This window comes from Xenopus tropicalis, chromosome 5, assembly GCF_000004195.4.
Source record: "Xenopus tropicalis strain Nigerian chromosome 5, UCB_Xtro_10.0, whole genome shotgun sequence".
In the NCBI taxonomy this organism is placed as follows: Eukaryota; Metazoa; Chordata; class Amphibia; order Anura; family Pipidae; genus Xenopus; species Xenopus tropicalis.
The window spans coordinates 8,199,894-8,224,592 of record NC_030681.2 but is presented as its reverse complement, the minus strand read 5'-3'; the positions used below and the strand labels follow the sequence as shown (position 1 = coordinate 8,224,592).

At 46.8% G+C, this 24,699-nt stretch overlaps 1 protein-coding gene across 1 annotated transcript; it reads left to right on the top strand.

Annotated features, from left to right (window-relative positions):
• Nucleotides 1-11,760: 11,760 nt before the first annotated feature.
• h3-3a (H3.3 histone A) lies at nucleotides 11,761-23,201 on the top strand. Its single transcript, NM_001005101.1, is given in 4 exon segments — nucleotides 11,761-11,789; nucleotides 14,550-14,704; nucleotides 20,786-20,939; nucleotides 23,015-23,201. Coding segments are annotated over 3 exon segments (411 nt in total). The 5' UTR covers nucleotides 11,761-11,789; nucleotides 14,550-14,576; the 3' UTR covers nucleotides 23,144-23,201.
• Nucleotides 23,202-24,699: the final 1,498 nt, after the last annotated feature.

Here is a 24,699-nt window from a genome sequence, read left to right as displayed (position 1 = left end):
TTAGCAGGGAGACCAGATTTTGGCCCTCCATGCCATGACAAGGGCCGTGTTTCTATTTAGGCACCTGTGGGCCTGTGCCTAGAGCAGTAGCTTTGGCGAGGGGGGCAGCCCTTGGGTGCCTATATAATAGATACCACTCGCAAGGGGAAGAAGTGTGCGAATTGCATCACTTTTGCAAACTGGGGCTGGGGGTGGGGTGCATTTAGGTCCAGTGCCTAGAGTTCCACCAGGCCTAAATGCAACGCTGGCCATTATTATTAACATTTGTAAAGTGCCAACATATTCCGCAGCGCTGGAATGACCTACTTAAACTCCCCTCCATGTTTGCCGATTTTGTAGCACAGGCCTGAGAGGAAAGTAACCCCCTGTTGTAAAAGTTCTGCATTCTTTCTGGGCCCCCTACCAAAGCTGTGGGGTCTTCTTGCCCCCCTATCATTATGCCACTGATGAGCCATGGGTTAGACAACACTGATATAAAGTGCTACAGCTGCCATTTTCCACTATGGCTTGCATCTTGCCATTGTATAAACCACTTTCCCCTTAAACTTCCTACCTACAACTGGTCATTGGGACCACACTATGTGCAGGGTTCCTGGCTGTCTCCCCTATTTGGACCCCCTAATTAAATCACTATCTGTTATTTTTAATAGGAAATTGTCTGAGGGAGCCCAGCGGAAATCTATTCTCGGAGAAAGATACACAGGATCATGTTACCATTCTCTGGTCCCCACGGGTCTCTGAGCTGGGTTTGGAGACATTACGGATTCTCTGAAAAACAAGGATAAGTCTAGTTTATTGTGATAATTAAGTGTGTTTTTATTTATATTTGTAATAAACTAGTTTTACAGAAAAAAGTATCCAACTGACCTTAACAATCTGTATTCATACTGCGCATTGATTGCCTTAGGTAATTAATTGTGCTTGACATGTCGCTTTGTTAGAGCATTCAGGAGGTATATAATTATTAATGCACTGTATAGACACGGGAAGCAGAGTGCCGTAGCAATAGTCAGGTAATCTTCAGGGATTGGCTGGTGGAAGCATTGTTGCTTGGTTGAAGGAATCTTGTGGTTTCCAGGATGTTAATTTAACAATAAAAACCTTGTAACCCTGTCAGTTGCTCCTGTTTAAGACTATGCACCTAATAGGAGTCCTCAGTTGATGCATAAGGGTTATTATGGCACTGTAGATGTTATTTTATATCCATAAAAGGGAGAATTGAATACAGAAAGTTTATTTTGTATGAGTTTGTGTATGCTGGCCAACTATCCCACTCGATAACAATGTTCTACGTTCCAAAGAGATGGCTACCATGCTTGAGACCATATATGTTACGGCTGCCTTTCTATTTCACTTTCAAACCTGCCTGATCCATGAACTAATGTTCATGGATCAGGCAGGTTTGAAAGTGAAATAGAAAGGCGTCCGTAACATATATGGTCCCAAGCATGGTAGCCATCCCTTTGGCACATGGGCCAGTTGGCTGCCATCTGAAGAGCCACACACCCTATGCATATTGCATCACAGGCACAGGATGGTCACAACTGCTAAAATCTTTTTGTTTTGTTTGCAAACAGGACCCGGCTCTAGTGGGCCCCGGTGGCTCAGACCCGATGCTTGCTAGCACTCCCCCTGCCCGGCCAACGTTCCTCCCCTAACGCATTAAACTTACGCGCGCTCAGGGGAGGACGTCGGGTGGGGGGTAGGGGATGCGGCCGGCTGGGGCACCTGCAGGGCCCTGAGGCAGGAGCCCCAGTAGGCCCTGCACCCCCCAGTCCGACCCTGGCTCCATCCAGGCTATAATAAGCATAATTATTAACTTCCTGGAACCTACATTGTTGGGTAAAACTTACTAGGCCCGGACTGAGAATCAAAATAGGCCCAAACAGCCCGTCACCAACCCTATAAATAGTGTATGGCTATGGCATCTCTCTGGCATTTTCCAGAATCCACAGATTGCCAGTTTGGCTCAAAGCTGACCATATATGCGCTTATACTCCCTGCCCACACTGAACAAGTCAAGAGCCTATTTATGGGGCTAAACCAATAACCAGCTCTACGTGGGATTGGTCGTATATCTATCGGCAGGTTTAAAAACCTCATTGATCTTGATAGTTGGCCAAGGTGCCAAGCCATAGCCAAACAGAACAAAGACCTGCTTGTTTGGCTACTTCACCAGGTGAGATAATCCCTGCAAATATTCCCTGCTTAACCAAGGAAACCAAGATTGAAAACAAGTAAATTCCTTATGTCCCAGCTGGCTGGCTGACCACTATAAGACTTTATGGTTTTATTGCCACCACCTGCCAGAGATGCCTTCAGGCAGTACAATTAGGATTGACTGTTCAGGGACCATGGTCATAAGGGAAGCTCTGCAGAGAAGCAGTTAAAGAAAGAAACACAAAAAGAATAAGGGTGAAGACACACGGAGCTACTTGTAGCACCTACTTTTCCACGACTACTTAACGCCAAAAAATATCCTGCCATAGACAATACTGAGAATTGCCTCTGTTAAAACACATGTTGAGGCTGTTATCAGTAAATGATCAGCATTGTCTATTTTAGTAGCCATGACAAGTAGCAGCTAGTAGTAGCTCTGTGTGTCCTAACAGTAACATTTCATATTAGGGTTAACCAGGCAGCCCTAGGCAGCATACAAGTGACAGTGTTATATATTTACCAGCAAAGAATAGGGTGTTATCCCTTCAATACGTAACTTTATATTATATTATGCTTTGTGTCAATATCAATATATATCATTATTTGCTGTATTTGGAACCACAGCAAAACCTCCCTTAAATGAGACATAAAGCTTAAAAAAAGAATATGGATTAAAATGCCGGATTTTACATATTAAAGTTCCACAACACATCCAGCATTGAGGACTTCAAGGATGTCCACAACATCTTCTCACCTTCTTGTCTTTTGTGCGTCAGTGGCACTGCACATGCTCATTGTGCTCTTGGTCACGAGGCACCTCACCCCCTGGCAGTGAAAAGAGGGGAGGTTGTGGGGGGACATGGGTCTGAACTAGGGGCTGGTGACAGAAGTGGTACATGCCTAGTATCCCCCCACAGTTGCACCCCAGGTATTTGCCTCTTCTGCCTCCCCCTAGTTCCAGCCCTGAACTGGCACTTATATTGTAGTCACCCACTGTGACCTACAGCACTTATATTTGCCTATTTGTGTCTGTAAAAGTGCCCATACACGTGAAGATTCGCTCGCTTGGCGAGGTCGCCAAGCGAGCGGATCTTCACCCGATATCCCCCACCTACGGGGAACATGTAGGCAATAGGGCCGTCGGTTCGGGGACCGCATCAACGAGCCAATGCGGTCCCTGATCCGACTAAATCTTTTAACCTGCCCGATATCGCCAGTTACAATTGGCCCGTGTATGGCCACCTTTAGTTACCCTCCCATATAGATTGTAAGCTATACGGGGCAAGGACCTCCATCCTCTTTGACTTATTGCAACTGTATCTTGTATTTATTTGTATTTATTGTTATACTTTGTATTTATCTATTATTATCTTCATAACCCCCTGTTTGTATTAATGTATTCTACTGTACAGCGCGGCGTACATAAATAGCACTTTATAAATAAAGATATACATACATACATACAAAGGGAGCACAGACCTGTGATATATTAGATATATCTGTCCATCCAAAAACTGACTCTGATACCAAGCTCTATATGTAGAGAGACAGTCTGCCACAAAGTGGGATTATTGAAGAGTAACAATGATTCAGAAAGGGTGCCACATTTTCAATTAATCATATTTTAGAAAGTTTTTCTATGAGATAAAGCTCATATTGAGTCTTTGCTTGCATAATAGGTTCCCTTTTCGAACTGAGCGATTGGAATGATATGTGATCTGTAAAGGCTGCAGAAACACGTTATATAAAACATCAGGAAATAAATAATGTCCCTTTATGCTGTGAAGTCACATCAGAGTGTTCTAGTCCCACCCACTGCTTCAGTTAAAAACTCCTTGCCCCACCCCCTGTAAATTTCCATCAGCGTTCTAGTCCCACCCACTGCTTCAGTTAAAAACTCCTTGCCCCACCCCCTGTAAATTTCCATCAGCGTTCTAGTCCCACCCACTGCTTCAGTTACAAATACTTTGCCCCTCCCCTTGAAGATGCTATCAGAGTGTTCTAGTCCCACCCACTGCTTCAGTTACAAATGCCTTTGCCCCTCCCCTGTAAGCATCTACTCCAGTTTACTTTTTTCTTATTACTAGCACTTCACAGAACTTGCACCCTGCAATCATACTGCTGCGGCAGTGGGTGAGCTGGAAGGATGCTGTATGTGTAACCTGCTATGAGACAACTTAATTAAGCTGGTAAAAAAGTTGCCCAGCCAGTAATAAGAGTCATACATTTGTTCTTGCCCCACCCATTGTGATGCAACTTTTTGGTGAGTAAACAAACAAGTGTTTCTAAAATGCTAGTATGGGCAGTTGGACTGTACTATTTCCTCTAAACTGAATTAGTCACATGGCTGTATGTGGGGCAAGGTGGCCCCAACGTTAATGTAAATTCCCAGCCATTACTAACTTTATTCTTTTGGATATCAATTTTGAAATAAGATCCCAGGTCCCTCTTATGCGATGCCCTTGACCCAGGATCCCCAACCTTTTATACCTGTGAGCCACATTCAAATGGAAAACGTTTTTGAGAGCAACACAAGCATGGAAAATGTTCCTGGAGGTGCCAATGAGAGCTATAATTGGATATTGGTAGCCCCCTATGTTGACTGGAAGCCTGCTCTGTTTGGCAATTACACTGGGTTTTTATGCCTTTTAACCAGAAATTCAAAAACAAACACCTGCTTTGAGACCACCGGGAGCAGAATTCAAGGGGTTGGGGAGCAACATGTTCCTAACAAGTCACAAGTTGGGGATCACTGCCCTTGATCTTCCCCTGTCCACCCCATTTGCAGCCTATTTACCATGATTGTTTATATTATGGACACTTGCCAATTGGGTTGCCATCTTTGGCATGTTACATTACCAGTCAGTACTTGATAGGGGTGGCGTGTTAATTCATGGGATGTGTCAGGTGTGGGTCTGTGAACCTGGATGTGTTAGACTGTCCCAAAAGGCAGGGTTAGACTGTCCCAAAAGGTACCAGGAAAAATCTTGGTGGGCTTGTTTATCTTCCAGTGGCAGCAGGACCTTGAGGTCAGGTCCTCTGATGGGCACCACGTACCCTAGTCTGGCACTGGTGGTGAAGGCATGCATCGGGGCAGGTTGAGGCAGGTCAGGGGGCATAGAAGTGCAGGTAAATGAGGGACGGACAGGGAATTAAGGTGACCATACACTGTAAGAAGATCACCAAGCGAGTGGACCTTCTCCTGATATGCCCACCTAAGGGTGGGCGACCAATCAACGAACAATGCGGTCCCCGATCTGACGGAAAAATTAAACCTGCCCGATCAAGATCTGCCCAATTTAAGGCCATATGTCGGTGGGGGGCGCCTGTTGGTGGTGCTCATACACAGGATGAATTAGTCTAGAGCAGCGTTTTTCAACCACTGTTCTGCGGCACACTAGTGTGCCGCGAGATGTTGCCTGGTGTGCCGTAGGCAGGGCCACAATTTTTACTTTGAAAAAAAAATCCGGGCCCTGTCATTGGTTGCGCCCCGTGTGTACGGGTGACGTCAGTACGCACGGGGCGCAACGTTATAAAAGGGCCTGTGTGCGGTCACGTGTAGGCAGAAGTGCAGAGCCGGCGCGCGTGAGGGGAAGATGCTGCTGAAGCCGCCGAAGAGTAAAATGCTGCTGGGCACCAATGTATTAGGGGGGGCCACGGGGCACACTGACTTATGGGGGCACTGCTGCTGGGCACCAATGTACTAGGGGGGCTGGCTCTTGGCACCAATGTACTGTGGGGCACTGCTGCTGGGCACCAATGTACTAGGGGGGCACTGCTCTTGGCACCAATGTACTAGGGGGGCACTGCTGCTGGGCACCAATGTACTAGGGGGGCACTGCTCTTGGCACCAATGTACTGTGGGGCACTGCTGCTGGGCACCAATGTACTAGGGGGGCACTGCTCTTGGCACCAATGTACTAGGGGGGCACTGCTGCTGGGCACCAATGTACTAGGGGGGCACTGCTCTTGGCACCAATGTACTAGGGGGGCACTGCTGATGGGCACCAGTGTACTAGGGAGGCACTGCTCTTGGCACCAATGTACTAGGGGGGCACTGCTGCTGGGCACCAATGTACTAGGGGGGCACTGCTCTTGGCACCAATGTACTAGGGGGGCACTGCTGCTGGGCACCAGTGTACTAGGGGGCACTGCTCTTGGCACCAATGTACTAGGGGGGCACTGCTGCTGGGCACCAATGTACTAGGGGGGCACTGCTCTTGGCACCAATGTACTAGGGGGGCACTGCTGCTGGGCACCAGTGTACTAGGGGGGCACTGCTCTTGGCACCAATGTACTAGGGGGGCACTGCTGCTGGGCACCAATGTACTAGGGGGGCACTGCTCTTGGCACCAATGTACTAGGGGGGCACTGCTGCTGGGCACCAATGTACTAGGGGGGCACTGCTGCTGGGCACAGAGTTAAATTTTTTAACATTTTCTAATGGTGGTGTGCCTCGTGATTTTTTTCATGAAACAAGTGTGCCTTTGCCCAAAAAAGGTTGAAAAACACTGGTCTAGAGGGCTGATACTGGCAGCTAAAATCAGCCGCTGTATGGCCACCTTAAGAAGTGTACCAGCGGAATTAAAAATGTATCAGCAAGTACATTGTATGTATATTTGTAGTGGGCCAGACCTTATCTGGTGATTTACCTGAAGCCACTGAAACTCTAGCAACTGTACATGTATGGATAATGGATGAAATCCCCTTTAGACACAAATGCGTCCAAACTTGCAACTCATGAATCAAAATACAGGGACTCTTTACTAAAGCTGCACTAACCCCAGGGCAGTAACTCGGCAAATCATTCAGCAGTTTAGCTAGAATAGTGAAAGCAAATCATTGATTGGTTACTATAGGTTACTGCGCTGGGGCAAATATCCCCAGTATTAGCAAACGAGTGCCCTTCTCTTTCTTCTGAAACAGCCTGCAGCAGAATATTGTGTAATTCCGCAGCCAGCTTACAAGCCAAGGGGATGTTAGTTAATTAAAAACGTTTTTTTTAATTGAATACAAATGAAGACCAATTGCAGATTTTGTCTACTTCATAAGCAATTAAAGGGGATCTATCCTGAGCTGGGTGTATGTAAATATTTATTATAGGGATGCACTATTTTGGGATTTGACCGAACCCCGTAAGGTTGTGGAAAGGTTAAACAGGACTGCATTGTTAGCATGATTAAGTGCTTATGTGACAAAAAGTCACGTGATTTCATGGATTTGCATTCGGTTTGGCCAGGCACATGGATTTGGCCGAATTCTGTTGTGGATTTTGGCCGAATCCTGGATTTGGTGCATCCCTAATTTTTTAATACTTCCAAATCCAGACAATCTGTTCCCCATAGCCCCTTTTACTGAACTAAGTCACTGGCTCACCCAGCTACTACCCTTCTTCTCTGACTTCAAACAGGGCTAAAGGTGGCCATAGACTATAAGATCCGCTCATTTGGCAAGGTCACCAAGCGAGTTGATCTTTCCACTGATATGCCGACCTAAGGTGGCCGATATTAGAGTAAAGCCGGCCATACACGCACCGTAATTATCATACAAAACCTTGTTTCGTACAATAATCAGTGTGTGGATGGCGGCTCAAAGAGGTGACTGACAAAAGGCTGCAGATAGTGGTCGTCTTGTCGATCGGCCAGGTTAAAAGATTTTGATTGGCCGCCATTCAAGGTGCCCGAGCAAAATCTACGTTTAGTACTGAATCATCAGGTGGAGGTAGAATTTCTATTGTTTCTACCTCCATATCTGACGATTCAGCCCTGAACGTTAGTGGAGGGTGGGAACGATCTTTCGTGCTACGTTTATGGCCACTTTTAATCTGTAATCGAATTACAGTGACGGGAATAGAACCTGTAGGAGCAAGGGCCGCATCAATGAGACGATATGGTCCCTGATCTGAATTCAAACCTGCCTGATCGATATCTGGCTAATTTTCGGGCACATATTGGTCAGGTAGGCCTATTGGGGGTGGCCATACATGGGCAGATAAGCTGCCAAATCGGGCTGTAGGACCCAAATCTGTCCATGCATGGCCACCTTAAGTCCTGACAAATGCATTGTGGGCTCCTGAGACACTGTGTTGGCCAGCAACTCAGTTCAGTAATGAAGGCACAATAGAAAAGAGAGATGAGATCCCAGCTGAGCCTGAAATAGTCCTAACTGGACCCAGCCCAAACTGAGCCCCTCTGCTAACATCACAAGGATGCAAAAACCTCCTTGTAGATTGTAAGCTCTTTTGGGCAGAGCTCTCCACTTCTTGTATCGCTTATTGATTGCTTTATATGTTACTCTGTATGTCCAATGTATGTAACCCACTTATTGTACAGCGCTGCGGGATATGTTGGCGCTTTATAAATAAATGTTAATCATAATAATAAAAACCATGCTAGGGGCACAGCAGCAGGCACTAAAAGCTATGACACGCTCGTATTGTCATGGCTACAGAATACCCTGCCATAGACAATACTGAGAATCGTTTCTGCTAAAACACGTAGGTAGAGACAGTTATCAGTATTGTCTATTTTGTAATAAAAAAAAAAATACAATTAAAACATGATAAATCCCCTTTAAGAAGAATTACAGATGTTTTATGACTACAACTGCCAGCATTTCTGCACTAATCCAGCTGCAATACCTTGATTTAGCATCTGGAGTGCCAGGACAGCCTGCCCCTTATATAGAAAAGTCCCAGAATGCTCAGCTGAAGATTGTCATCAAGAAAACCATGAGTGCCACCAGTTTGACACCCCTAGCCTAGAGTAACTTGCCCCCGTTCATTCTGAAGGTCATTGTGCTGTTAGAATAGAAGATACGCAGCGCCGCTGCCTTTATGTCTGAGGATAACACACCTCAATGCGCTTTATGCCTGTTGCAGTTATTTTAAGCCTCCTTAATTAAAGCAATAAAGACATTAAAGTCGAGGCTTCAGTTACTTGTCAGACATAAATCTGAGCTTCCGTGTCATGACTCTGAATGTCATTTCTTTGCACTTTCCTTGGCCAGGGACAGTTATGAACAGAAGATGAATGTTGCCCTGTACCTACCGGATTCGGGCGAACCTATCCCAAACCAAATCCTGGATTCGTGTGTCCCTACCTGTAATGTGCAAAGTGGTCACTTCACTTATTTGCCATTTTCATTCCATACTGCAAAGTATTGGATCAACATTGGGACTTTCTACTAGTCCCAGGGTTGGACTGGGGGATGCAGAGCCCTCCGGGGCTGCCGCCAGAGGAGGCACCTTAGGGGGTGCATGGCTCCTGTGGCGGCAGCCCCGGAGGGCCCTGCATCCCCCAGTCCGTCCCCCTCCCTGCCCCCCTAAACCCCACCCCCGCAGGGGCCCCTGTCCGACGTCCTCCCCTGAACGCTATGTGAAACGCGTCAGGGGAGGACATCAGAGGCCAGAGGAAGCAGCAATAGGGTCGGGTCTGGGCCGCTGGGGCCCACTGGGTATTTTCCCGGTGTCCCTGTGGCCAAGTTTGACCCTGACTAGTCCAGTGTAATGTCCAGCCCACTAGCACAAAGCCAGGGCAAGCCTTAAGGTGGCCATACACAGGCAAATATTAGCTGCCAATCTGGGTCCTTTAAACCGATTCAGCATCTTATCTGCCCAAGTATGGGCACCCCTGACGGGCCTACCCCATCAGGGGTAAAAATTGGGTAGATCAGGAGAAGATCTGCTCACTTGGGGACCTCGCCAAAATCTTCTAGTGTATGGCAACATTTAGGCTCATGGCCCATGCACATGCAGTTAATCCTGGCTACAGCGGTCAACTAATCTCCCCAAAATGCCTTTCCACCAGCAACAAAGTGAATTACCAGTGGTGAGGAATATGCATCACTTCATTTTCCAAAGTTGTGTGAAGTCGCCTGCAGGAGGAAACTTTGCGTGACTTTGGAAAGTAAATCACCGCGTATGCCTTTTCAGCTGCAATTCACTTTATTGCCAGGGGAAAGGCATCTCATGGAGATTAGTCTCCCCCCCATGTAGCAGAGATTTAACCATGGTTGACTAATCACCTCATGGCTTTTAGCCTTAATGCCTTGATTGAGCAACACATCCCAGGGAAGACAGACTTACCTGAGAAATACTATAGGGCACGACCTAGTCCAGGGATCCCCAACCTTTTATACCCATGAGCCACATTTAAATAGAAAAAGTGTTGGGGAGCGACACAAGAATGAAAAAGGTTCCTGGGGGCACAATTAAGAGCCTATAATTGGCTACTTAATAGCCCCTATGTGGACTGGCAGCCTAGAGAAGGCTCTATTTGGCATTATACTTAGATTTTATGCAACCAAAGTCAGGAATTCAAAAATAAGCCCCTGCTTTAAGGCCACTGGGAGCAAAATGTTGCCCCTGAGCCACTGGTTGGGGATCACTGACCTAGTCACTGGGTCTGGACTGGGATTCAAAATGAACCCTGATATTGAGCTTACAGCAACCCCTCTGGCCTTTGCCAGAGTCCGCAGATTGCCAGTCCAGGCCTGTTAGTCTCCCTTGCTTGTGAACTTGGGGATCGTAGTTGCACCCTAACAATTACACATATTGGTGCTCACTACTGGATCCAGACCTAGATAGAAAGGGCCGAAGGCAGTCTCAGCATATGGCATATTAAATCACACTGCCCAATTCTTATAGACAGTAACGTCTGGAATCGGTTAACTCTCTTACCCCTCAGGTAAATCCCAGTGGCCCAAACCAATGCTGGTATGTAATGGGCTTAACCAGTAAAGAACCAGTAAAGGCAGCTCAGCAATCCAGTACAGGCAGAGCAGCAATCACACATAAACCTAGTAGTACAACCAGTCCAGAATCACAGTACCGCATAGCAAATTGAATTTAGGGCTCTGAAATACTGGTAAGCTGATATTTTTCTCCTGCTGTATATTAACATTACTCATTTATTAGGGTCTCACTGGGCCCCCCCGCAGGGTCTGCTTCCTCTGTAGTCACACCCCTGCCCCCAGTAGCCCAGTTCAGCACAGTCAGTCCAGAGCCCACAGTACAGGCAGCTCAGCCCCTTTGTACAGCCAGTCCAGGGCTTCCAGTATAGGTAGCCCAGCAACCCAGTCAGTCCCAGTACAGCTAGCCCAGCTTCCCAGTACAGTTCCAGTGTAAGCATCCCAGCACCCCCCAGAAGGACAGGCCGGTACCCCCCAGAAGGACAGGCCGGTACCCCCCAGAAAGACAGGCCGGTACCCCCAGAAGGACAGGCCGGTACCCCCCAGAAGGACAGGCCGGTACCCCCCAGAAGGACAGGCCGGTACCCCCAGAAGGACAGGCCGGTACCCCCCAGAAGGACAGGCCGGTACCCCCCAGAAGGACAGGCCGGTACCCCCAGAAGGACAGGCCGGTACCCCCAGAAGGACAGGCCGGTACCCCCAGAAGGACAGGCCGGTACCCCCAGAAGGACAGGCCGGTACCCCCCTAAGCAGCAGTGAGGAGAGTGAGTATGTGAGCGTGTCTTTGTGTTTGTACACAGAGCGTTGGTCCCACCCCCCATTGTTCCTGATTGGCTGAGGCGCGGGGAGGCGGTGCTTATGGGACCCGCCAGTGGCGGCCATTTTCCGATTGTGTGTGCAGCAGGCAGTATTCTGTGTTTCCAGCCAGCCGGGAATCGGTAAGTTTTTATGTGGGGGCTCCTGGGGCCAAAGCTACCGGAAACCCCCCAAACCCACGCCGGGGCCCCGCACAACCACCAGGGGCCCTACTTGGCCTCCATCTAGCGGCTCCCGGAAACTTTCCGGCCCGGGAATAGTTGGTGCAGCCGGGTATCCCTCTCCTGCTCTCACCGAGCTGCCTCGTCTGTGGCTCTGTCCCTCCCGGGCCCCTTCACTCGGTCACATCCCGCCCAACTGCCCCCTCTCACCCCCGGGGGGACCAGCAAGCTGCCCCCCGCACCCCCGGGCAGCCCCCCGGCCGGGCAGGAAGGGCTTTATATCGCGGGAAAGTGCCCCAAATCGGCTGCAAATGCCCCGGGGCTGTGCCCTGCGCTTCGGTTCTTGCTTCTCCATCTTGTCTCGGTCTCCATGTTCCTCCCCCCCCCCCCCAGCAACTCCCAGCCGCCTGGCAGCCACAGGCCGGGGCAATTGGGGCACTTATGGCTGGGGCTGCCCTGTGCTCACTGTACCCCACATTGTTATACTTACCCCTTCCCTTTATTGGGGAGCCCCCCCCCCACATGGGGCACATTGCTGCAATGTTACAGTCACAGGCAATAACCGGCTGGGGCAGGAGGGCAGAGTCAGGCTGGAATTGCCCCAGCCCCGCCCCTTCTTGGCACTTACATACCCCCCATAGTCCTACAACCCCCCCCCTTCCCTTTATTGGGGAGCCCCCCCCCCCATGGGGCTGCAGTGTATAAAGCATAGGGGTTAATGGGCTGGGGCAGGAAGGCAGAGTCAGGCTGTAATTACCCCCTTATCCCCAGCTTGGCACTCACATGTACCCCTCATAGTCTTAGAGACCCCCTTTACTATATTGGGGAGCCCCCAGCCCCCCCCCATGGGGCAGATAGCTGTAATGGTTCTCTGTAAGTCATATTGGGGCAGGAAGGCAGAGTCAGGCTGTAATTACCCCCTTATCCCCAGCTTGGCACTCACATGTACCCCTCATAGTCTTAGAGACCCCCTTTACTATATTGGGGACCCCCCAGCCCCCCCCCCCATGGGGCAGATAGCTGTAATGGGTCTCTGTAAGTCATATTGCCTAACAGGCTGGGGCAGGAAGGCAGAATCAGACTGTAATTACCCCCTTATCCCCGGCTTGGGCATTCATATGTACCCCTCATAGTCTTAGAGACCCCCTTTACTGTATTGGGGACCCCCCAGCCCCCCCCCCCATGGGGCAGATAGCTGTAATGGGTCTCTGTAAGTCATATTGCCTAACAGGCTGGGGCAGGAAGGCAGAATCAGACTGTAATTACCCCCTTATCCCCGGCTTGGGCACTCGCATATACCCCTCCTAGTCCTAGAGACCCCCTTTACTGTATTGGGGACCCCCCCTCCCCATATGGGGCAGATAGCTGCAGCTTTACACTGGCAGGCTGGGGCAGGAAGCCAATATCAGGGTCTACTTACCCCCCCCAACTGGGACTCCCTGCACTTGGTCTTCACCCTCCCACTACTTCCAGTGGCACCCCCAAAATATTGGGGTACCCTATAAGTGGGCCATAATTGCTGCTTTGTTGTTCTGTAATTTAGTGTCAGGAGACTATTGGGGGGCTGAAAGCCTTTTTCTGGGGTACCCTGGGTTTGCCTCTTACAGATACCCCACTATTAGCCCCCCATTTTGTGGGTAGATTGCCCCTCCGCTTACAATTGGGGTACAAAGCTGCATCGCATTGAGTGTGTATCTAATAGGCGGGAAGCCAGAGTCCGGCGGCTACTCTTCCTTATGGGATACTTGGGGGGGCTACTTGTGTGATCTCACAGGCACCCCAATACTACTGCTCTTATATTGGGGTACAGTACACCCCCTGACCCCCAACACACAGGACAGGGGTCTGCGTGACATGGTAACCCATTATATGCCACAGAAGTGTAGAACTGGCTTGGTATGCCTTGACTAATATACCCCTTACACCAAGTGATGGGGACCCCCCAGTTTTAGTGCACCCCTTGTTTTTTTTTTTAAATAGAGCGTTAGTTCTTTGCGGCAGAAATCTGCTCAGTATGTACTGTAGCCATTATTATTATTATTTAACCCATATTACTGGGCTCAGGGTGTCAGCGGAAGGCTACCCATATCCCACCCACCCCCCAGGCACCCCAGTTTTATACCCCCCCCACCCAATAAATGATACCATTATACTGCCCATTGCTTTACTGGGGTGCTGTGTATGTGATATTGTACTAGTTGTGACTTTAGCAGGACAGACAGTGGGTGCTGCATTTAATTCACTCCCAGTATATTAGTAGTTTGGGTGGGTGGGGGGGGGGGTCAGCTTCAAACACCCCCCCCCCGCCCCCCCCAATAATTATTTCTCCACTCATTTTCTGTGTATCAGGGAAATGCTGGAAGTGCTGAATGTTTCTCCCATAGCAGTGTGGGTGCCAGGAGCAGGGCTCAGGCTGGGGTTCCAGGGTCCCCCTTGTTCCCAGGGGTTGGAGGGATGGGTTGCCCCATTCTGAGGCGGGCTGTACCAATGCAGGGGCGGGGGGGGGGGGCAGGTTGGGTATCGGTGAGTAAAGGAGCAGGCTGATAGCGCCACTGTTTGAAATCAGCTCATATGGGATGAATGGAACCCCCGCCGCCGCCGCAGCCTGTGCCTTCCGCTCCCGTCCCGCTTCTCTCCTATTAATTCTCCTCTTCTGTTTCTGCCCCCCCCCTCTCCCTTATCTACCGGTACCCCCTCACCCCCTCTCCGCCACCGGAGCAGCTCTAGGACTCATCCGACTAAAGGGAAATGGCCCGTACCAAGCAGACAGCCCGTAAGTCCACCGGTGGGAAGGCTCCCAGGAAGCAGCTGGCCACCAAGGCCGCCAGGAAGAGTGCGCCCTCTACCGGAGGGGTGAAGAAACCTCACCGTTACAGGTACCGGGGGAAGGGAGAGCCGGGAGCACGCATGCGCAGTAGAATCTACCTGTTCTTATAGGATTTCCTAATGCAGAAGCGCTTAGTCCCTGTTAACCCATTCACTGCCGCACGGAATCAGCACAGACAGGCCTGTCTCCCTGCAGGCTCATCCCAAGCTGACATTTCCCCCTGACATTTTATTTATTTTTATTTTTTTTTACATTTTATCTTTTATGGAGTGTTTTTAAACCATTTTTAAAGCAATTTTCTTCTCAGGAATGAGGTGACATAGAATGGGTTTGGCCCCTGGGCAATGCCTGCAAGGCAGATAGGCCTCAGTCTCAGTGCAAGTCTATTGGTTGCACTATTATCGCTTCATTTGAGCGCATTACTAATGGCGAGAAATTATCTTTTTTTTTTTTTTTATAAATTTTTCCATTTTTTTATTTAAAAAAATTATTTTTTTTTGAGGGCTTGGGTTTGTTTATAAGTTGAATTATCCCATTTGCGCAGCCGGCGAGTTGTGACTATTTTGTAATGTCGGCAGTTTATATTTGGGTAGGATATTGGGTTTGCTCCGAGGTCCCCTCAGTCCGCCGGATCTGGCACCGTTCCCACCTGCCATGGGACTATTCTGTGCCGGAGCCGTGCCACAAGCAGCCACTAGAGGGCACCGGAGTGCCTGTAGTCTTACACTTTAACTCTGTCGATGCTGGAATGGCAATGTCTGGCCTGCAGCTGTTCAACTATAACACCCACAGTCCATCAGCTGCTTTCTTTAGGTATTGCTTGAATGAAGTCTGTGAGATTGAAAACATTTTTTCCCAATGTTTCCTAACCGCACCACATTATACTCAACCAGTAGCTGAAATGTATCTGTATTAGGCTTGTATTGAGTTGAATGTGCTGCGACCATGGAGTATTTGAGAACCTAAGGCCAGCAATGAAGACATCTATATATAATCAATCAACTAAAGTTTTCAGTGAAATAAACAACCATTTATTGGCTCCTCTGATGAAGCACCCAATGGTGCGAAACGCTTTAGGTGAGTGGGTACCATGAGGCACTGGAGATGCACCCTATCCATTGTTTGGTATAGTATCTTTGCTTTTTGAATTTTGTTTAATTTTGAGCCAATAAATGGTTGTTTATTTCACTGAAAACTTTTGTTGATTATGTATGTATATATATGTATAGATGTGTATATATATGTATATATATGTATATGTATATATATATATATATTCAGGACCTGTCAGTGGGATATAACTTACAGATTCTCTTTCTTAATCTATCAGTAATATTAAAAGACATCTAGAGTAGAATGTTTTGATTGGAAGGAATGTAGATTTTTTTTTAACTATACCCTTGTATGTTAACTTAAAGGTCAGTTATAGATAGGGATGCACGGAATCCCGGATTTGGTTCGGGATCTGGGCCGAATCCAGCCTTTTTTTTTTTTTTTTTGAAGGATTCAGTTTCAGCTGAATTATTTGCCTTCCTCCTGTACATCTTTACAGCTTTCAAACAGGTTGGGAGGGGTTACCGACCCCCAGCAGCCAAACTATTGCTCTGTGAGCTTACAATTTTATTTTTACTTTTTATATTCATATCCTGTCGGACCACTGCCTGGTTGCTGAGGTAAACAAGACCCTAGCAACCAGTTGGCTTCTGAAATTCCAAACTGGAGAGCTGCAAAAGAGAGTGGTTAATTACAAAAAACACAAAAAATAAATGAAAATCAATTGCACATTGTCTCCACATAGCAAAGTTAATTTGAAGGTGAACAACCCCTTTAAGGCTAGAGTCAAATGAGCTGCAGCGTTTAAATATGGCACGATTGTAGTTGGCAATGCTACCCGAGGGTCCTATTGGGAGCTCGCTTGCCTGTGTCCATAACAACTAGTGTTACCCTAGGTGCCCCCTGGAGAATGCCGGAGATGTGTTTAACCCCAGTGATATTTCCTTGCTGCTGATAATGTGCAGCTCCCTGTATGCATTGCTGGCTATGGGCAGTGCTGTGTGTAGAGCCAGATTAGCCATGGATGCACAGTGCAGCGTGTTGGTGATGGTGGGTTGCCTCCTGGTGTGCCCCCAGCTACAGAATGCCAAGGCTCTCTCCAGAGACTGTGGCTTGCTAATTACCTATACGCTTTACATAAAGGAGGAAATGCAAGACCTTGACCTTAATATGTACTATCTATAACTTTAATTGGCGAATTAAGGTGGCCATACACGCTGAGATTCGCTCGCTTGGCAAGGTCACCAAGTGAGCTGATCTTCTCCCGATATCTCCACCTACGGGTGGGCGATATCGGGTTAATTTGGTCGTTTGGCCCCAGGGAATTAGACGGGCATAGGCGCAGTTGGTTCGGGGACCGCATGTGGTCCTTGATCCGGCTAAATTTTTAAACCTGCCCAATCGATTTCTGGCCGATTTCAGGCCAGATGTAGGTCGGGCAGGCCCATCGTTAGTGCCCCTACACGGGGTGATAAGCTGCAGAGACGGTCTTAGGCAGCGTTTTTCAACCACTGTTCCGCGGCACACTAGTGTGGTGTGCCGTAGGCAGGGCCGCAATTTTTACTTTGAAAAAAAAAATCCGGGCCCTGTCATTGGTTGCGCCCCGTGTGTACGGGTGACGTCAGTACGCACGGGGCGCAACATTATAAAAGGGCCTGTGTGCGGTCACGTGTAGGCAGAAGTGCAGAGGCGGCGCGCGTGAGAGGGGAAGATGCTGCTGAAGCCGCCGAAGAGTAAAATGCTGCTGGGCACCAATGTATTAGGGGGGGCCACGGGGCACACTGACTTATGGGGGCACTGCTGCTGGGCACCAGTGTACTAGGGGGGCACTGCTCTTGGCACCAATGTACTAGGTGGGCACTGCTGCTGAGCATCAATGTACTAGGGGGGCACTGCTCTGGGCACCAATGTACTAGGGGGGCACTGCTCTGGGCACCAATGTACTAGGGGGGCACTGCTGCTGGGCACCAATGTACTAGGGGGGCACTGCTGCTGGGCACCAATGTACTAGGGGGGCACTGCTCTTGGCACCAATGTACTAGGGGGGCACTGCTCTTGGCACCAATGTACTAGGGGGGCACTGCTGCTGGGCACCAGTGTACTAGGGGGGCACTGCTCTTGGCACCAATGTACTAGGGGGGCACTGCTCTTGGCACCAATGTACTAGGGGGGCACTGCTCTGGGCACCAATGTACTAGGGGGGCACTGCTGCTGGGCACCAGTGTACTAGGGGGGCACTGCTGCTGGGCACAGAGTTAAATTTTTTAACATTTTCTAATGGTGGTGTGCCTCGTGATTTTTTTCATGAAACAAGTGTGCCTTTGCCCAAAAAAGGTTGAAAAACACTGGTCTTAGGGACCGATATCGGCAGCTAGAATCGTCCCATGTATGGAGACCGTTAGATTTGTTGCCCAATAATTCAATTTTCGTATCTCACTTGAATTACTATTTACTATGCTAGGATGAAAGATTAAACCAGTAAAGTATTGGCAGACCCAAACAGTACGGGGACCCATGTTTGGGGGTCTTGGCCCATAGGTTAAGAATCCTTTGACTATAAAATATACCTTGAGTAGTTCAGTTACTGTTTGTTCATATTCTTTCAGTATTTCTTGGTCATAAGCAATTAGATCAGCCCATTTTTCAAGGTCGTCAAATGAGCAGATTTTTATATGATTTGGCTCCCTGTGTTCTTGGCAAATTAGTCTAATACAACTGTTTGCCCACTGGGCCAGTGATCATATGCTATAGCAGACTGCATCAATGTACTAATGTGGTCCTCGCCCAAAAGGGTTTTCAAGCCTTCCTGATACATATCTGGCCTATTGTTGGGCAGATGTCAGTCGGGCTGTTGGAAGAGGCCCTTACATGGGGGCCAGTAAACTGCTCTCTGGAGGGGCTGAGTCGGCAGGTTTTATTGGGCTGTATGTGGGCAGCTTTAGAGAGAACCTTGTAAATCAAAACTGCCTTCCCTGCCCGCAGCTGCTTCGTTCCGTATGAATGAGTTCTGTGTTACCTATGGCTTACACTTGCACAGTCAGGGGGGAATTGCTAGGAAATGCCCAAGTCTGAGTGATCTCTGCCTGCCCACGGCTGCTGGAAGGAAAGGAGGTTTGATTGATGCTGCTTTTCTGAGATGGTGGGGATCAATGTGGTGTTCGCCGCAGGGCTAGGTTGTACTATTTGGCATCATGGAAGAGCTGCAAGTAGCCACATTCCAAATGTATGGCTTTATCTAGACCTTCAATCATTGGGAAAGACTGTTGTTACATAGAACAACAATGAAGGCTGCTATATTGGCAATAGGATTCATCAAACTCAGGGGTCCCCAACCACCGGTCCGGGGACCGGTACCGGACCATGGGCTGTGCTGAACCGGGCCACCTCTGGTCCCAATTACTTGTGATCCAAACTCCCTAATGCGTTACACAGCCATGACAAAGCCCAGGAAGATTTCTACTGATTACGACAAGGACCAAAGTACTTTATTAAACTGTTAACTAGCACTAGTTGTGCCTCACCCCCCCATCCCCGGTCCTTGGAAAAAATGTCTTGCTTGAAACCGGTCTGTGGTCCAAAAAAGGTTGGGAACCACTGATCAAACTGGCATGTAGAGGTGCCAGTCGGGAACAGTAAACCAAATGATGGAAAGGAATATTGTTTGAGCCAGACCTGCCCAACTGACAAAACAATGGATATCCCTAATGGGATTGTGGATTCTTTTCATTTCTTGACCTACAAGCCCTCATCCAGAAAAGTACGAAAATGTGTATTGAAAAGCAGAATAATATACACACCTAGTGCTCAGGTTATAATAACTCTAAATACTGTAACACATTGGCAGCCATTAGATGTTCAACATGGTGTTACAGGAGCGTGGTGTGTTTAATATATTCTATCCCTGCATATTCACTTGTGCCCAGGAGTGGGCGCTATAGGCTGAAATAGCAGCAGTGCGCAGAGGTCTGGTAAAACCCACACATTAGCTGACCCAATCCTACTGAAATCATTTTGCTTCACCTTTTGAGTTATGAGCAGTTTTTTTTTAGGGGACTTCACTTATGATGTGAGGGTTCTGAATTCCCCGACCCGGCCCAACATTTACTCTTGCTTTATATACCTTGGGGGGGTGCTCGTCTGTACTTGTCAGCGTGAACCCATGGGTGCCCCAGGTATCGACTGGCTCAGCCCACGCACCAGTAATCTCCTCCCAAAAACTGTTCTGTGTGTAATTATAAGCAAGATTCCATTGTACAATAAAGGGGAAATTCACCTTCAAAACACACAATTTAATTGTTCTCCTGAAATGCACCTTAAATGACTTTCTATTTTTATTTTTTTTCTTTCCTGAAAATGAGTTTTTTCATTTCCAACCCTCTGGTGTTTCTACATAGCAACATTACAATACAAGTATAGACCATTTGCTCTATTGATAAAAGGCGATAAATGTGTCGATTAGAAGAATATCAATAACTAATATATCAAATCCGACAGTTTAGGGATTTTGTAACTCCCCCCTTTTTAAACTGTTCCGGGAAACTCGAGAGGGTGAAAACTTTCATCCTTAAATCTTAGAAACGTGACTAATAAGCAGCTGGAAGAACGTTTCGGTGTGTTATCTGATAACCACTGAACCACAACATTTTTTTGGTTTTAATGTTAAATATACTAAACATTTTATCCGTTTCCTGGTTTTAACTCTTGACACAGTGTATAATTAATCACAGCCGGCATCTGCTACGGTCAGAACCAGAAGTGCCGAGAATATGCTCAGATACTGCTTACTGTTAATTGAACATTTTACAGACAAATATTAGTCATTGAAATTGTTTAGTGTATTGTAGATTGTAAGCTCTTTTGGGCAGGGCTCTCTTCACCTCTTGTATCGGTTATTGATTGCTTTATATGTTACTCTGTATGTCCAATGTATGAAACCCACTTATTGTACAGCGCTGCGGGATATGTTGGCGCTTTATAAATAAATGTTAATAATAATAATACTCAGTTTATTAGAATTACATTTCATTATACAAAAACAAAGAATCTTTACCAAGGTTTCTGTGCTCTTTTTCCCCAGGCCGGGTACTGTCGCTCTGCGTGAAATCAGACGTTACCAGAAATCCACTGAGCTTCTGATTCGCAAGCTTCCCTTCCAGCGTCTGGTCCGTGAAATCGCTCAGGACTTCAAAACAGATTTGCGCTTTCAGAGCGCTGCTATTGGTGCTTTGCAGGTAATGTCTTTTATGTTGGGCTTATGTACAAGAGGAGAACCCAAATGTCTGCTCGGCTTATTCCATCAGCTTCAGCATTGGGTTCTAAAGGGGGCCATACACAGGCCGATTTTAGCTGCCGATATTGGTCCCTTAGACCGTTTAATCAGCTTATCGGCCCATGCATGGGCAGGAACGACGGGCCTGCCCGACCAACATCTGGCCTGAAACATCAGGCAGGTTTGAAACTTAGTCTGATTGTGATGCGGTCCCCGAACCGACAGACACCTATACGCGTCATTCTAATTCAATTATTTGGCCCCAGGGCCAAACGGCTGAATTAGCCCGATATTGAGATATCAGGAAAAGATCCACTCGTTTGGCAACCTTGCCAAGTGAGCGGATCTTAGCGTGCATGGCCACCTTTACTCTTTCTGCCATCATTCAAGGTTGCAAATATCTTCACCCCCAGCAAGCGTGTATATTCTATATTCATGAGTGTGAGTAGAGGCCTTGAAGTCATCTTGTTTGTTGCTTACAGCAGACTTGCACAATCGTAGTTGCTGTATTAGCTGGAGAGGGTGACCGACTAATTTGGGGTTACCATGTAGAATGGGTTTGTGCTAAGTTTAAAAGTAAAGTTTTAACATTGAACTCAAAACAAACCCTTATCCGCACTTCATTGGTCCTTTATTAACATAGCTGTAACCCCTATAAATATTAACCCAGGTTATGTTGGTTTAAATGAAACATTCCATCACTTTACCCTGCTTAACCTCTTCACTGCTGCTCACCGTAGAATCACTGTTGGTATTGTTATTGTAAACACATACTCTATGGTATTCATATATTAAACCTGATAACCAATACAAATGGGTATAGAGGGCCCTGTCTAGAATTGCTGGATATGATCTCTGCTGGCTGGTAGCTATGGCAGCGTAACTGGCATCAGCACAAAAATAGTGTATTAGGTTAATTGCAGAGATCTGCTGGATACTGACCTCTTTATGTGCTGAAGGGATTAAAGGTAACTAATATAATTTTGCTGTTTACCTAACTTTATATTTAAGTATTTATAAGGCTGTATAGGAAATAATGTCCACTAGATGGTGTATGAGCTGAAAGCTGCAGGAATTGTGTCAAGTTTGGGAGGCAAATTACACACTTATGTCAACATTTTTAGATGATAAAGTGACCATTGTCAGGAGTGTGCAAACTAAAGGGCAACTGTATTACAGTTAAACATTACATTTAAGTGATAAGTATAGGACCAATTATCCAGAATGCTTGGGACCCGAGGCTTTCTGGATCTTTCAGTAATTTAAATCTTCATGCCTTATGTCAACTAAAAAATCATTTAAACATGAAATAAACCCAATAGGATTGTTTTGCCCCCAATAAGGGGTAATTGTATCTTAGTTGGGATCAAGTACAGGTACTGTTTTATTATTACAGAGAAAAGGGAATCATTTAACCATTAAATAAACCCAATAGGGCTGTTCTGCCCCCCAATAAGGGGTAATTATATCTTAGTTGGGATCAAGTACAGGTACTGTTTTATTATTACAGAGAAAAGGGAATAATTTAACCATGAAATAAACCCAATAGGGCTGTTCTGCCCCCAATAAGGGGTAATTATATCTTAGTTGGGATCAAGTACAGGTACTGTTTTATTATTACAGAGAAAAGGGAATCATTTAACCATGAAATAAACCCAATAGGGCTGTTCTGCCCCCAATAAGGGGTAATTATATCTTAGTTGGGATCAAGTACAGGTACTGTTTTATTATTACAGAGAAAAGGGAATCATTTAACCATGAAATAAACCCAATAGGGCTGTTCTGCCCCAATAAGGGGTAATTATATCTTAGTTGGGATCAAGTACAGGTACTGTTTTTTTATTAGAGAAAAAGGAAATCATTTTTAAAAATTAGAATTAATTTCATATAATGGAGTCTATGGGAGATGGCCTTTCATTAATTTGGAACTTTCTGGATAACGGGTTTCCAGATAAGGGACCTGTACTTGAATTTAAATGTAAGTATGAAAGGTGCTTTTATTACCTTTGCTAACGCTCTCCTTCTCTCTGTCTGTAGGAGGCCAGCGAGGCCTACCTGGTGGGTTTGTTTGAAGACACCAATCTGTGTGCTATCCATGCCAAACGTGTCACAATTATGCCAAAAGACATCCAGCTAGCACGTCGCATACGTGGAGAACGCGCTTAAACGCACCCGTGAGAAAACCCTGTCATCTTCAAACCTTAATAAAAAAAAATTTAAATCTCTTCTTCCTGTTATTGGTAGTTATGAGCGTTAGATATTTTTTCCATGGGGTTAAAAGGTACCTAAATATATGGTTGTGAATGGAGATTTAGGGGACAGAATCAGGTTTGGGGCAATTTTCTTCCATTTTCATTTGTGTGTGACTTTTCAGTATAAGTGCAGGGGGGTGTCATGAATAAAATGCAGTAAAAACAAAAAAACAAGGGGTTGGGGGGGAAACAATCATCCAGAGAACAATATTCAACCGTTTATAATGAATTACAAATGAAATCTGTTCGACGTTTCTGGACAATGCCAGCATTTGGGTTTTTTTAAACAAGTAAATTTCTTATCGATGGCAACTTAATGGTGTTTGTAGCATTTTTACCACATAGACAATTCCACCCATTCACAATACTTTTTTTTCTTTTTTTTTTTTTGGTTTTTGTTTTTTTTTTTTTCTAACTGAGTTGTCAGACATGCAAGTTCATGTTTTTAATGTTGTCTGTCTTCTGTGCTGTTCCTGTAAGTTTGCTATTAAAATACATTAAACAACTCCTTGATTTTGCCTTTTATTCAAACCACAGAGTGCAGAGGATTAGTTACCCTTTATCCCTCATTTGGGCCATTGCCTTTATGAGCAGGTTAGTGCCATTTGTCTGTCTATGGAAATGGCTATGGACTCACAGGCAGACAAAGTTGTAACAGAGCTGCACACTCACACAATATATGCAGTTGGGGAGCTTGCCCCCCCCCCCCCATTTATTGTGACCACCTTTGATCAATGTTTTTGGGGGTTTCAACCTCCCTTCATCCCAGAGAGGCATTTATGGCTTTATTGGGGGATGAGGCAAGTCAGAAATAACTTTTTAAAAAGTAATTCACCATCAAAGGGGTATCTTAACCCGAAAGATGAATTGGTTTAACTTGGGGGGTGATTTATCAAGGGCAAGTTCAACTTTTTTTTTTCTTTTCTCAATTCGAGTTATGTTTTGAAAACTCGAATGTCTGGTATTAAAGGAACAGTAACACTAAAAAATGAAAGAGCTTTAAAGTAATAAATATATAATGCACTGTTGCCCTGCACTGGTACAGCTGGGGTGTTTGCTACAGTAACACTACTATGTTTTATATAATAAGCTGCTGTGTAGCCCCGGGGGCAGCCATTCCTGCACTGGTACAGCTGGGGTGTTTGCTACAGAAACCCTACTATAGTTTATATAGATACCCCGCTGTGTAGCCCCGGGGGCAGCCATTCCTGCACTGGTACAGCTGGGGTGTTTGCTACAGAAACCCTACTATAGTTTATATAGATACCCCGCTGTGTAGCCCCGGGGGCAGCCATTCCTGCACTGGTACAGCTGGGGTGTTTGCTACAGAAACCCTACTATAGTTTATATAAATACCCTGCTGTGTAGCCCCGGGGGCAGCCATTCCTGCACTGGTACAGCTGGGGTGTTTGCTACAGAAACCCTACTATAGTTTATATAAATACCCCGCTGTGTAGCCCCGGGGGCAGC